Source organism: Salmo salar, chromosome 24 (genome assembly GCF_965601325.2).
Source record: "Salmo salar chromosome 24, fSalSal1, whole genome shotgun sequence".
Lineage (NCBI taxonomy): Eukaryota > Metazoa > Chordata > Actinopteri > Salmoniformes > Salmonidae > Salmo > Salmo salar.
The window spans coordinates 1,796,127-1,812,313 of NC_138314.1; the positions used below are offsets into that span (position 1 = coordinate 1,796,127).

The window sequence follows — 16,187 nt, forward strand, 5'->3', positions numbered from 1 at the left end:
ATGCAATATCTTGAGTTCAAATGCATGAAAAATTGCAGAAATACTGTTCATATTATGCATAAAACTGACTAAATGTAATCATAATTTCTATGGGGTATGTTGTGCCATTGGCTCAACTTGACCCTGGCCAAATGGCACAATTTACCCCAAAGAAACCATTATGACTAAATTAGCCCACACAGCTACAAGGATGCATTTTCATATTAGGTTTAGGACCTCATGCTATATTTAGGACCCCAACTGATGTATAAAACAGTCTTAAACCTATCTACTTGGTTTAGATATTAGCATCATGAAACATATAACACAACAAATTATTTGGACTTTGTGAAAATCCCTTTTTTGGACTTAACTTGCTTACCACTTCTATGTGGTTTCTTCCTTCACAGATGCCATGCAATTATGACCTCTTCCTAAATATTTGGTCACATGATTAATGTTGTGTTTCCTAGAAACAAGGGGTGGCTCAATTAGCCCTTTGGCATGAATTACCCCACTCTCCCCTACAGTAGCATGCTTGGCTTGGCAAAGGTGTTTAATCAAATGAATGTGATGGACGTATTTCAGTTTTTTAAGCAGCACTTTCATGTGACGCAATCCACTCTTTGAAAGCGCCTGTATTGTATTGTGGTTAGGCTACATTCCTGATATTTCCCACATGCTTTTCTCCACAGTATTTCAGATTTCTGGCTGGATAAACCGTTGGTAACACCAGGGGTACTCTAATGGTAGCAATGGAAATATACAACAGAACTAGTCATATATGTTTCAATAGCAACATAGGAAAGGAGAAGGGGAGTGTTAGGCCTACCTTTCGAAGCATGGCTTCTGACTTATTGACATTGAAGTTCCTGGCTGTGAGGGAAGAGAAAAAAGGAGAGAAAAGAGGAGAGAAGAGAGAGAAGAGAGAGAGAGAATAATATCCACGGTGTCATGGTTAGAGATCAGAGCTGACGTTGATTTTGTGTGTGTGTGTGTGTGTGTATGCTGTTATTTAACATGTAACATGTGAAGGACATTCTATTTGATAAACACAGAGCATTTTGGTCCTCCACAACTAACGTTATAAACATGAACATCAGATAACTAACCACAAGCAAACAAGCAGGAAATGACCCCAAATCCCCTTTTCATTCATAAGAAGAGTCTTCAGTTTTACATCTGACCGGTGAGACATTGACCGCGTCCCAAATGGCACTCTTTTCAGTCAGCCATGTGACTGTGCAAATTATTTCATCTCTCTTTATAAATCTGGACATGACTAATTTCTTCCTCACTCCGGGTGTCAGTAAATGAGCAGGGTAGGGCTGGTGGTATCACCATAACAACAGACTGTAGCTAACCTCCATTAGGGCTCTTTATGGAGATTAAGAGCAGCCAGTCGGCTTTCTTCCACTGTGTGCCAACACCTTACATCAGACTTCCCCTGTATAGTAGCAGCACCGTACAGTACTGACCCAGAAGGGAGAGAGGACACTAAGCAGCTTATCTAATACTCTAATAGCTAAGGTGATTAAGTGGCCAGTGGCTCTGTCCCAAAACCCCCCTCCTATTATAGACCAGATTTGCCCTAACGACCAAGGGGTAGCTTGCTACTCAATGTAATAAAGTAATGACTTTTCAAATAAGTTACCTTACAACGTTATGTTGGCTGACAATTTGTTAGTTACGCTGTCCTTATGACAACAGAACGAGTCAAAATTCACCCAAGGCTGAAAAACAGCTTAAGAATGTTGGCTAAACTGGAACACTAGTGTGAGCATATAGCAAATTAATGGAATCAAACGTTTGCAGGGCCTGTTTTGACTGGAGTGATGCTTAGAATTCCATAAAAAATGTATCCCTTTTTATTTTCCCACTACAGTCTGTTCGTCGGACGAAACTGGAAAAAAGCAACTTGTGTAGAAAGTAAACATCCGTAACCTCGATGCTGTCAACTGTGCTTATGTCTGCGTAATGAAAAAGTAGGGAAAAAATGAAAACGTCTGACTATTTCTGGTTTAGCGATTGATGACAAACGAGCTCGCTGCCCAGACTTACATAATTACAAAGAGGAGATTCTGCTGATTAAAATGGTGCCCGTGTAACAGTTTTGCTTACGCACCTCTCCTCGCCTCTACCTGGGCTCAAACCAGGGACCCTCTGCACACATCAACAACAGCCAGCCTCAAAGCATCGTTACCCATCGCTCCACAAAAGCCACAGCCCTTGCAAAGCAAGGGGAACAACTACTTCAAGGTCTCAGAGCGAGTGACGTCACCGATTGAAACACTATTAGCGCGTACCCCGCTAACTAGCTAGCCATTTCACACCGGTTACACATAGGCTTCATTAATGTCATTCAGACTTGAATTTGATACAAGAACTATGATAGCTGAGGTTCATAGATTGGAATGAATATTAGTTCAGAACCTAATGTTTTAGGGTCCATACACAGATCAACTACACACTGTAGCTTGCTACACATCCATAGGCATACAGTTATTTTTATCCTCCACTACACAATAAGCAAATAAATAGTTAGCTATGTTACTTCAGCTGCATTGCAAGGCAAGCTTACACAATTGTACATTCAATTTGCAGTAAATGCTTTAGCTAGCTAGATTCTTTACATCCACTGTTTCACAAGACGACAGCCTGTTTTGCTGGTTTTCTCAGGAGTCCCTAAAACATTAAACAACACGAATTACAAATTCATTCTCCTAACACTGGCTAATGTTAGCTAGTCAGATAATTTACGAAAATCGCTGTTTTGCAAGTTAACTTCATGACAAAAAAAATTGCACAAATGTTTGTCTCTACATTAAACTAACATATTCCTATCAATTGTACATTTTTTGCTTGACTCGTTATGACGTTATAACAACTTACATTTGGTTCCACCGTAATGTTTTGTCAGCCATCTTTGTTGAAGAACGTCACCAGGCACAGGTGGCTCGCGTCAAAATTCGTCATTGGAAAGACTCGATATCATTGGTCAAATAAAAATCTTGGGACCCAAATGCATAATGAGTGCTCTAACTCCCCCTTGTTGTGGTCTGGAGCAATGAAGCCGTGACGCTGGGTACCTCTAAGTTCCACGGTGCAAGGTCGCAATTTTTAAAGGAGGAACCACTGTTGGTTGTCATTTAGGTTCACACCTGCTGAAGAAGAGTGGTCTAGACAGACACATCAATGACCATTGCCAACTGAACGGAGATGAAATTCTGACGAAGACAGCAAAGCTGTTGAAACATCTGTATTTTTGTCTGATAGAAGAATGAGAAAAAGAACCTCTGGGTTGTTGGATGAAGTCTGCTGTGAGTACAGCTACATATATTTTCTCTCTCTCTCTCGAACAGTTTGTGATATATTGAAAACCTAAAAATGTACTATCTAAACATACAGTGGGATATGAAATTATTGACACCCTTGGTAAAGATTAGCAAAAATGAATGTATAAAATAAATAATTCAAATACTGAGCTATATTGTACGCTCCTAAAAATTGGGAAATTTGATTATTTTATACTAATACAATTGCTCAGAGAAAGAGATATTTAACAAGGAATATCTATTTGTCTCAAAATGGTAGGGGTCAAAATCATCTTGCGAGGTTAACTGCACTGAGCCTATTTTTAAAATGTTTTATAAGTTGGAGAACACATGGGGGGGGGGGGGGTATCTTAGACCATTCCTCCATACAGAATCCTTCTAGATCCTTGATATCCTTAGTCTATGCTTATGGACAGCCCTCTTCAATTGAAACCACAATTTCTTTATGGACTTTGATGTGTGCTTGGGTGTCACGATTCCTACCGACGGTGGCGCCCCCTCCTGCTCGGGTGGCGCTCGGCGGTCGTCGTCACCGGCCTATTAGCTACCACCGATTCCCTTTTTGTTTTTTCCCTTTTTTTATGTTTTCTCACCTGCCCTGAGTTAGGTAATTAAGAGGGCTATTTAGTTCAGCTGGCCCGCACCCTATTGTGCGGGATTGTTTTTCTGTATGTCAACTGCGTTTGTTGACTGTGCTTGTCCATTGTATTTTTCCCTGTTGTTGGGAGACCTCTTATTTTGTACGGGTGGTTCTTAATTAAAATTACCACACAGTGTTCGCTGCTTCCTGCGCTTCTTTCCGCCACACCACAGACAAGACGCTACATTGGGGTTATTGTCTTACTAGAAGATCCACTTGCGGCCAACTTTCAGTCTCCTGTCAGGGGCAACCAGGTTTTTGGATAAAATATCCTGGTACTGGGTAAAGTTCATGATGCTGTTGACCTTAACAAGGGCCCCAGGACCAGAGGAAGCTAAATATCCCTATAGCATCAAAGATCCACCATATTTTACACTAGGTACAGGGTTATTTACTACTCATGCATTCTCATTTTGACGCCAAACCCACCACGTGTGCATACGACAACTGCACCGCCCGGGTACGGCGGTGCATCCTCAACCGCAGGGCTCTCCAGAGGGTGGTGCGGTCTGCCCAACGCACCAGGGGCACACTGCCTGCCTTCCAGGACAACTACAGCACCCGATGTCACAGGAAGGCCAAAAAGATCATCAAGGACATCAACCACCCGAGCCATAGCCTGTTCACCACGTTATCATCCAGAAGACGAGGTCAGTACAGATGCATCAAAGCTGAGACCAAGAGACTGAAAAACAGCTTCTATCTCAAGGTCCTCAGGCTGTTAAATAGCCATCACTAGCTGGCTACCACCCGGTTACTCAACCCTGCACCTTAGAGGCTGCTGCCCTATGTACATAGACATAGAATTACTGGTCACTTTAATAATGGAACACTAGCCACTTTAATAATGTTTATACTGTTTTACTCATTTCACATGTATATACTGTATTCTAGTCAATGCCACTCCAACATTGCTCATCCTAATATTTATATATTTTTTAATTATATTCCTTACTTTTAGATTTGATCTGTATTGTTGTGAATTGTTAGATACTACTGGAGCTAGAAACACAAGCATTCCGCTACACCCGCAATAACATCTGCTAAATATGTATTTGTGACCAATACAATTTGATTTGATTAGAAAGAGTCCTATTTTCATGTCATCCCAAAAAATGTAAAAGCCTTGAGTTAGCTAAACGACACTGGCCCTTGGACTGGAACCGGTGCTTTGGTCAGATGACATGAAAATAGAGCCTTCACTAGTCTTGGGCGCTTGTATATAATAACACCAAGCACACATATACACACATAAAAATCCACAAAGAAATTGTTAATTGGCCAGAAAATCTAAATTTTGTAACGGCCATCTCAGTTTCCGGAATTGAAAAACCTGTGGACAGTCCATACGCACAGGATTCTATATGGAGGAATGGTCTAAGATCCCTCCCAATGTGTTCTCCAACTCATAAAACTTTTTAGAAAAAGGCTCAGTGCCATTATCCTCGCAAGATTGAATGGTATTGAAAACAGGGATGTCTATCATTTTGACTCCTACCTTTTTGATAAAAAATAGTATTACTTGTTAAACAAAATCTCTTTCTCTGAGCAATTGTATTAGTATAAAATAATGTAATTTCACCAAAAAATGTAGCATACAATTTAGCTCAGAATTTGGAATTTATTTTATAGTCATTTTTTGCTCATCTTTATCAAGGGTGTCAATAATTTCAGACCCCACTGTACGTGTCACAATAGTAATAATTTTACTTGTATTTTTTTTTTTTTTAAACGAGCACCTTATATACTGCATACGCACCAAAACCCTGTTGGTTTGTGGCATTAAATCACTCATATCGATTTGGGGTGAAAATCAGGTTGTATGTGCTGCTAAAACTAACACAACTAAAAAAGCACACCGAAATTCGAAATATTGTTACCATCACTGGTTAGAGGATAACCTACTGAAGACAGTCAGCTACATTTTTGATTGATGCATTTTGATTTGGGGGTCGCCAAAACGAAAAGAGAAACACAACACTGATTTGTCAATTACTAATATCGATATTGCGTTGAAATCAATACAACAAGATGGGTGGAGTCAGTTTGCACATCCTGTTCAAACTAACACTACTGAAAAAACACACGGAATCTGGGAATAAAATGTATATCACCGCTTAGAGGATACCTTGTAGAAGACAGCCAGCTACATTTTGGATTGTTGCATTTTGTTTCAAGTGGGTTGTCAACGCGGAAAGGTAAACGCAACACTATTTTGTTAATCACTTATATCGATATCACATTGAAATCAATAGAGAGAGGGCAAACATTTGGGTTGTATGCGCTGGTTAAACTAACACTATTCAAAGGACACACTGAATCTGAGAATATTTTTTTATATCAGTGGTTAAGAAGATAAATTGCTGAAGGCAGTTGTCAATATTTTGGAATCTCAGATGGAGATTCTGGGAGGCTGTTGAAATGGGGAAGGAACAAATAAGTTGCTTTGTTATTTAAATTCAATGAATCACGACCCAACATAGGATATCAACACTGACTAGGGTTGGCTGTTATTTGAGAGATAGTTTGATTCTCAAATCTGTGTATTGGTGTGAGGCCAACGACATTTAAAGAGACCACCCCGATTTCTACGTGCCATTTGAGTTCGAAAATGACAGGAAGACTTCTAAGTCCTGCAACCCCCAGCATGTATGACAAAATCAACAGTACAAAACCAAATATACTGATTTGTTTTAAGCATTTCATCTTGTGTCATCGTGCTGTCTATAAGCTTTTATACTAACATCACCAATCTGAGGTAAAAAGGATGTTTAAATCCTCCCAAACCGATATAGTCAAAACATGAGCTTGTGTAATGTAGTGACACATACTGTCCACATCAAGGAAAGTAGCGTAATATAAACTTATTAAATAAGGCCAAAATAATTCTATATTGTAATTTAGGATAATAGTAAATTAAGCAAACTCAAAAATGTGTACAATAATCACATATATTTCCCACTAGTTTAACCATTTAAGTGTAAAAAAAAAGTTGTTATGCACTATTTAACCGGGAGCTCAAGAAAGAGTTCCCATAGTGACTGTGCAGCAGCCCGTTCATTCACCCTCTCTACATTGAGAGGATGGTTGCCAAATTCAAACATGTCGACTCAGTCTAACCAATTAAAAGGTCAACTCCGCCTTTCTCAAATTTCAAACAGAAATGGGGTGGGTCAGTGCTAGGCCTGCGGCGGTCATGAAATTTTGTCAGCCGGTGATTATCATGCAAATAACTGCCGGTCTCACGGTAATTGACCGTTAATTAACATAAACATGTCTAGCATCTCCTGCCTTCCACGCTTAGCCTACAAGCCACTGATGCAGACCATTGGATCATCTACATTTAAGAAAAGTCTAATAAATCCATGTAATATAGCCTACAGCATCACAATAAATCCATTATTTATTTTAGACAGGTATAAATAAACATGATCTGAAGAAAATGTTGCCTATTTCACTGGAACAAAATAGCATATTCTGAGTTGTCCTTATGCTAGGCCCTGATCCGGCTATGCCATATGGCTGTGGGCTACACTAGTTAATTTAGCAGACACGATTTGCTTAGAATTCCGTGGCATTATTGTATAGTATTTTATTGTATGAAGAATACAATAAACATAGCTAAATAAAATAGAAAGGGTATTTTCTCCAAAGGATTTCCGAGGAAATGCGCACACACGGCTATTCTGTGTTAACTTCTTAAAGTATAGGGGGCAGTATTTTCACGGCCGGATGAAAAACGTACCCAAATTAAACTGGTTACTACTCTGGCCCAGAAACTAGAATATGCATATTATTATTATTATTATCTGGATAGAAAACACTCTGAAGTTTCTAAAACTGTTTGAATGGTAACTCATATGGCAGGCAAAAACCTGAGAAGAATTCAACCAGGAAGTGAGAGATCTGAGAATTGTAGTTCTTCTTTCTAATCCCTATCGAAACTACAGTGTCTGTGGGGTCACGTTGCACTTCCTAAGGCTTCTATTGGTTTTCAAAAGCCTTCAGAAAGTTTTTTCATCCGTCTCCTGTAACCGGGCAGAGAATAGGAGCTCAGTCAATGAGTGGACTGCCTGGGGACAAAGGGATTGGTAATGCGCGATCCCGCGAGTGAGCCGTTCCTTCTTTTTCTTCTTGAATGAATACGCTATTGTCCGGTTGGAATATTATCGCATTTTTACGTAAAAAATACCATAAAGATTGATTTTAAACAACGTAGGGTAATGGAACATTTTGACTTTTCGTCTCTGGTACTGCGCTCGCGCGTTATGCCTTTGGATAGTGCTCTGTACGCACGAACAAAACGGAGGTATTTGGACATAAATATGGATTATTTTAAACAAAAACAAAGTAGCAGTCCTGGGAGTGCATTCTGACGAAGATCAGCAAAGGTAAGAGAATATTTATAATACTAATTCTGAGTTTAGGTGACCCCAGAACTTGGTGGGTGTCTGTATAGCTTGCTTTGATGGCGAGCTATGTACTCAGAATATTGAAAAATGTGCTTTCGCCGAAAAGCTATTTTAAAGTCTGACACAGCGGTTGCATAAAGGAGTACTATCTATAATTCTTAAAATAATTGTTATGTATTTTGTCAACGTTTATGATGAGTATTTTTGTAAATTGATGTGGTCATTCACCGGGAGTTTTGGTGGGAATACATTTTCTGAACATCACGCGCCAATGTAAAATGCTGTTTTTGGATATAAATATTAACTTTATCGAACAAAACATACATGTATTGAGTAACATGATGTCCTAGGAGTGTCATCTGATGAAGATCGTCAAAGGTTAGTGCTTCATTTGGCTGTGTTTTGGGTTTTTGTGACATATATCCTTGCTTGGAAAATGGCTGTGTGGTTATTTTTGTCTATGTACTCTCCTAACATAATCTAATGTTTTGCTTTCGATGCAAAGCCTTTTTGAAATCGGGCAATGTGGTTACATTAAGGAGAAGTGTATCTTTAAAATGGTGTAAAATAGTTGTATGTTTGAGAAATTGAAATTATGATATTTTTGCTGTTTTGTATTTTGCGCCATGCTATTTCACTGGCTGTTGAATAGTGTGGGACGGTCATGTCCCACCTTGCCCAGAGAAGTTAACAAAGAAACCGGTCCTCCTATATGCTTAATTTAGTGTTATTTACGCTACATTAGGTGTGATACAAACGTTAGGCTATATGTTTAGATTTTTATTACATTCTAAGGCTGCATGATGAGACTTTGAAAAACGTTGCATGAAAAACATGAGTTCTGCTTCTTGTCCAGGCTGCACACACTTCATCAGTCTCGCATTCACAATTTGACAAGTACTTGATAATATTCTCACCCATTAGACTATTCTTAATTTAATCTGGTCTTTAAATACAGTCTATGGGTGAAATTGTTTTTGATTTAGAATGGCCCACAAAAAAAAAACGTTATCCGTAGCCTGCACTTGAATAGTGAATGGAGGTAGTTACGTTTTTTAATATGTAAGCATAGGCAGCACATCCATAAGGCTAGGGAAAGCTTTTCCTAAAGTAAATTGAATTATATTGCCAAAATTATATAGCATTATTAGCCTACTCCTGTCTATACAGAAAGAAAGAAAATAATTCAAAATAGGATACTAAAGCATGATTTGGCCACAGAGGATCATTAGCTAATTTTTCAAAAAAATATTGTGGATTGTTTTAAATTGTATTGCCTACAGTCGGAAGGAAAAGCAGCGCTCGCAATTTGGGCAGATTATTGTTGAGTTGCAACTGTCTGTTATTGCTGTAAAGAAAATACTAATCTGTCTTTAAGTTATCAAAATTCTCAACTTAATTGAGCAAACAACAGTATAGCTGATCTTATTGGCACCAGCGGAGAGCATCTGTAATATCCCCAGTGAGTGCGAACTGCACAAATTCACAATTTATCATTGTTGGGTCAGTGCTACTAGTTTTTTTTACAATAATTTTGTCCGCCAGTTTAGATGGACGTCATATTCTATTTGCATCTCCCGTTCTCGTAGGCCTATTATATGGACATTGTTGTTTTTATTTATCTGTTTGTCAGTGTCAGCAGTCGGCTACCCTGTAATTTGTCGTATTAAAAAAGATTCTGCTAATGTTTCCAGTCATATAAAATATAGTAGAATTACATGATATGTGTTTATAAAAGACCACATTTTTCCCATGCAAAGAAAGAAGAAACATCGGATAGGCCTACTTAATGCTATAGTTGCTCTGCCATGCAGTGAACAGTCTTTTTTTGCGAACAGTGATTGAGTTATATTTGTAGCCTAAATTATGACTATTCAATCTACTCATCACATTACGAATAGTAGGCAATCTTACATAAGTTTGCAAATGTGATGATGTATGGAATGCTTTCTTATAAAGGTGCATTTTTATGGTGAAAATGTGCCTCCCCAAACTTGAAACTCACGCGCCTTTGTATGCCATGTTGTAAAGTGGATTATTGTGCTTAATTTAAGAATTTAGCAACATTAAGAATTGAGTAATAAATATAGCAGCACAAGAAAGCTAGGATCCTCTTTTAAATAGTGGCCAGTCAAAACTCTGTTTTCACATGCGATTGCGCAATGACACATCTTTCAATGTGCTCTCTAACCGTGTTCGAGGGGTCCTAGGTCTATATGCTACATTTGGAGTTATTTGGCCACTTTAGTTGTGATACAAACCTTATCAAAACACAGGCCTATGGCCTAGGTTACATGATGTGTGCGACTATGACTAGAAAAAGTTGCGCAAAAATACGTATGTGCTGTTTCTTGCTTTACTTCACATGCTGGGCATTATTCACAAGTGATAATACATAATTCACAAGTGATAATACATAATTCACAAGTGATAATATTGTCACCCATCAGACTGTTCTTAATTTAATCGTGTCTTAACATATACTAAATAATATACGGTGCATTTGTAAAGTATTCAGACCCCTTGACTTTTTTCACTTTGTTACGTTACAGCCTGATTAAAAAATGGTTAAAATTGTTTTTTTCCTCTCATCAATCTACACACACTACCCCATAATGACAAAGCAAAAACAGGTTTTTAGAAATTTTGGCAAATGTATTAAAAATAATAAAGAGAAATCCATTCAGCCACAAGATCATTAGTGAGGTCGGGCACTGATGTTGGGCGATTAGACCTGGCTCGCAGTCAGCGTTCCTATTCATCCCAAAGGTGTCCGATGGGGTTGAGGTCAGGGCACTGTGCAGGCCAGTCAAGTTGTTCCACACCAATCTCGACAAACCATTTCTGTATGGACCTCGCTTTGCGCACGAAGGCATTGTCATACTGAAACAGGAAAGGGCCTTCCCCAAACTGATCCCACAAAGTTGGAAGCACAGAATCATCTAGAATGCCATTGTATGCTGTAGTGTTAAGATTTCCCCTCGCTGGAACTAACAGGCCTTGCCCAAACCATGAAAAAGCCCCAGACCATTATTCCTCCTCCACCAAACTTTACAGTAAGCACTATGCATTGGGGCAGGTAGCGTTCTCCTGACATCCTCCAAACCCAGATTTGTCCATCGGACTGCCAGATGGTGAAGCGTGATTCATCACTCAAGAGAACGCGTTTCCACTGCTCCAGAGTCCAATGGCGGCGAGCTTTACCCCCCTCCAGCCGACGCGCATGGTGATCTTAGGCTTGTGTGCGGCTGCCCGGCCATGAAAACCCATTTCATGAAGCTCCCGACGAACAGTTCTTGTGCTGACATTGCTTCCAGAGGCAGTTTGGAACTCGGTAGTAAGTGTTGCAACTTAGGACAGAGGATTTTTACGCACTACGCGCTTCAGCACTCAGCGGTCCCGTTCTGTGAGCTTGTGTGGCCTACCACTTCGCAGCTGAGCTATTGTTGCTCCTAGATGTTTCCACTTCAAAATAACAGCACTTACAGTTGAACAGGAAAGCTCTAGCAGGGCAGAAATTTGACGGACTGACTTGTTGGAAAGATGGAATCCTATGATGGTGCCGCATTGAAAGTCACTGAGCTCACTGAGCTCTTCAGTAAGGCCATTCGTGTGGCTCAGTTGGTAGAGCATGGTGTTTGCAACGCCAGGGTTGTGGGTTCGATTCCCACGGGGGACCAGTACGGAGAAAAAGATGTATGAAATGTATGCATTCACTACTGTAAGTCGCTCTGGATAAGAGTGTCTGCTAAATGACTAAAATGTAAAAAGTATGGAGTTTGCATGGCTGTGTGCTCGATTTTAAACACCTGTCAGCAACGGGTGTGGCTGAAAAAGCCAAATCCACTAATGTTCCCTCCAATTTTTTGGGACACTGAGCAACTTTTTGGTCTTGTGAGTGAAAACTTGAACATTGTGAGAATTTTATGCACAGTGAACACTGAGGCTGTACCCTTACAGTTTTATACAGTAGCCTATATATATATATATATTTATATATTTATTTATTTGTACTTTTAGCCATTTTCCTCCCCAATTTCGTGTCTCATCGCTGCAACTCCCTCACGGACTCGGGAGAGACGAAGATCGAGAGCCATGCGTCCTCTGAAACATGACCCTGCCAAGCTACACTGCTTGGCAGGGAAGCCAGCTGCACCAATGTGTCGGAGGGAACACCGTACAGCTGGCGACTGAAGTCAGCTTGCAGGCGCCGGCCCGCCACAAGGAGTCATTAGAGCGCGATGGGACAAGGAAATCCTGGCCGGTGAAACCCTCCCTTAACCCGGATGATGTTGGGCCAATTGTACGCCGCCTCATGGGTCTCCCGGTCACGGCCGGCTGTGACACCACCTGGGATCGAACCCGGGGTTGTAGTGACACCTCAAGCACTGCAATGCAGTGCCTTAGACCGCTGAACCACTCAGGAGGCCCTTATTGTTGCTATTTGAGCATAATGTAGGCCTACCAACAAAACCAATTAAGCAAATCCCATAACATTCTCACATGGAAATAGGTTTTAATTTCTATGATATAGCCTACAGTAGACTATACTGTATGTGGTGTTCAATGCAGGCCTACATAGCATTTTTTTTCTTCAATTTACATTATGATGGGCTTGACATTAATTAATGATTTACTTGTTCTGTAACTTGGTCTGTAACACCAAATAGGTGACTGTAAATTGTAGCAGGAACGATGTGTGTGCAAACCTGGTGGCCAACTACAAGAAACATCTGACCTCTGTGATTGCCAGCAAGTAAAAAGTCATGTTTTGCAGAGGAGTCAAATACTTATTTCCCTCATTAAAATGCAAATCAATTTATAACATTTTTGACATGCGTTTTTCTAGATTTTTTGGTTGTTATTCTGTCTCTCACTGTTCAAATAAACCTACCATTAAAATTATAGACTGATCATTTCTTTGTCATTGGGCAAATGTACAAAATCAGCTGGTGATCAAATACTTTTTTCCCTCACTGGCTGATATCATGTTGATTCGATCACAGAAAAAACATTGATCTATATAGTGCAAACAAATGGGGAGAACTCAGTAAAGTTCAATCTCTTCTTCTGAACGGCAGTCCTGGAACATTGGTGTCCACATACTTTTGTATATATAGTCTAGCTAGTTCGTTAGCTAAGCTAGTCATTGTAGCTAGCCAATAACTCTTCCAGTATGTGTTGACATCATTTAAAAGGATTTGTTTTTAGACTGAAGCTGTAAAGATCAGTAAGAAATTGCACATCTGTAGCCAAAAATCTTATTCATAAATATGTTTGGTTTATAAGCATTAAATTACCTGATATGATGGTGCATTGATCAGTTATACAGTTTAAAGCCGTTATTTTTGTGGTTTTGCCCAAAGTCGACCATTAAGACCAACACATTTCTATGCAGTGAGTGCAGCTCTGATTATTAGACAAGATTTTTATGGTCTGCCAAGGATCAACACATAGTAACAAGCTCTTTCTAATTACAAATGGAATAGTTATAGATGAAAACCTGACAGACACAGACCATCAGTGGAAGGGCTAAGGTATGTTAAGCTGCCATAACTAATAACAGATGCATGAGTCACTGTTTTACAGGTTTAATGCGATTAGCCCTAGATTAGTCCTAGATTATAAGGATTCAGAGAGCCTACGTGAGTCCAATCTATTCCAATGTAGAACAAGGCATTCTTTACAACGCCTGCCTCTCACTCGCTGTGTTACTACAACCTGTCACTCAACTAATCAACTCTAGACCACAGACCTCTCTCTTTCTCTCAGGCCCTGTAACTGTCACTTGCAACCGTGTGAAGAGTTTTAACGAAAGCTCTAACACTGTTCATGTCCAAGTTAACCAGCTATTAGCCAAGTATTCAAAAGTTATTACAGTTATATACCATTTATAAAGACAGTCCTCTCTCTCAAACCTTACAAACACCTTCCACCCCCAACAACTGAAAGCATTTACTGTAGCTACGCAGGTGTTGTAACTTTTCTCATGGTCAGTAACCGTTCCAAAACCAGTTGGTAACTTCTCTATTTGCAAAGCCATTGAGTTTTAACTGTTGAATTGTTCGGTTGAAGCTGAAATATCTGTTGCTGTGTAACAACATGTCCATCAAAGATGATAATCACCCTCTTCAGAAGCATATCTATCCGAGCTAGACTGGACTGGAGAGTCTGACCTTACCCAAGCATGGTCTTAACGGCCTTGCAGCTCTCCTACCAGAACAGATCATTCCAGTTCCAAGCCCATCGTGGTGAAGCAACAGGCGGTTAATTAGTCTGCCTTACCTCTGAGCCAGCGCAACAGGAAGTGGTCATGCTGAGCAGGAAGCAGTGGAAGAACATCCTGAATCCTCTCTCGAAACTGCCCAAGGATAAAACCGGGTGGCAGAGAGAGAGACAGAGAGAGAGGGACAGCGAGAGCGAGAGAAAGAAAGAGAGCGAGAGGGCCAAAAGGGGTATAGGTGTATCAGTGATGATGCACACATGAGTTTAGTGGTAAACATGGAAGCAAGCATGTGAAATGAATTGTTATAAGCCACATGAAAGCTTCAGACTTCTGTGTGGAAGTTAATCTCTTAAAACAAAGCACATTGGTCACAGTAAGTTCAATAAGAGTTTTTCCACTCACATCTCAAATAGTTATATATTTTAGGAAATGAAACTAAAATCATACACAAGAACCAAACCTTTCAAGGGAGATACATATACTAAATTCTATACAGTAAATTGCAATTACATAAATTATTAATTATTAACAACATGATCATTCCTATTATAATAATAGGCCTAGGGTAGATTTTTTTTTACCCAGTTAGGTGGTTCCATCATTTTAATCACCTATCAACTTTACTGACCCGTATTACAGAGAAACCTCAGAAGGAAAAGCTTGATAAAATATATAAATAGGTTACAGCGTATTGTAGCCATGACATGTTTCTACATATAATCATATCTTGTAACGTACATTGCAGCCAACACTGTCTGTGTGCGTGTGGTGGAAAAAGATAGGAAGGTTCAAAGTTCCAAAAGCATCGATGACCGTCATATCGTCAGGTCAAACATAAATAAATGCGACACAGATACAGAAATGTACAGTACAGCAATTCACCTCCTCCAATGCCTCAGCCTGCTTCGGACTTAGGTCGCCAACCCTGCCACTCATCACGTCTGTCAAAGCAAAACAAGATACAATGGCAGTTTTTATTCCGTTAATGGAAGTTGAAGACCCGAAGAGGATGCCACGCACTTCCCTCCCCTCGTCGCTGGACTGATCCCACTGTGTGAAGCTGCTCTACGAGGGCGCTGTTATCCTCTTCATCCCTGTCAGTCAAGTCGTAAAAAGCAATGACTGTATCAAAGACAGTACACTATGGAGATAGGCTAAAACTGCTTCTTCAGTATAAATCCCAGAGCGCGCTTGTAGGCGACGTTGGCTCACTAAACTCATGCGTAGAAACAGGCCAAGGTCAACAACGGTCGTCTCGTGCCGAACTACGCACGTGCAGGCCGTCAAATCAACGGCACTCCGTCGATATAACGTTGTTTTTGACGAAAATGAAAACGTTTCAGTTTTTCACTTTCACGAGCTTGGAGTAATAACATGCCCAACTACTTAAGACATCGGATCTAATCTAGGTTGTATCTTTAGATTTTGAGAAAATGAACAGCTAAGGAATAATATTTAATTTATATCATTGACTTCTCAAACCACAAACCCCAGACTGGTCTGTTTGGTCTGTTTCCCAACCATTCCAGGAAGTCTTGCGAAGTTGCGTCTCTGGGTTTAGAAACTCTAAAAGCGTAAACACGAGAGGACACGCC

The 16,187-nt window shown here is 40.0% G+C and overlaps 1 protein-coding gene across 2 annotated transcripts in view; it reads right to left on the reverse strand.

Annotated features, from left to right (window-relative positions):
• LOC106584883 (SEC14-like protein 2) overlaps positions 1 to 16,130 on the reverse strand; it is a 54,712-nt gene extending 38,582 nt beyond the window's left edge. The window contains exons 1-3 of one of the 2 annotated variants that reach the window (XM_014170488.3): positions 15,475 to 16,130; positions 14,652 to 14,727; positions 812 to 855 (exon numbers count right to left, since the gene is read on the reverse strand). In XM_014170488.3, the coding sequence (XP_014025963.1) occupies positions 812 to 855; positions 14,652 to 14,727; positions 15,475 to 15,528 (174 nt within the window). In that variant the 5' untranslated portion in view covers positions 15,529 to 16,130. Of the gene's footprint in view, positions 1 to 811; positions 856 to 14,547; positions 14,728 to 15,474 lie in introns of those variants that run through there. The other variant, XM_014170489.3, reaches the window with a different exon arrangement.
• Positions 16,131 to 16,187: the final 57 nt, after the last annotated feature.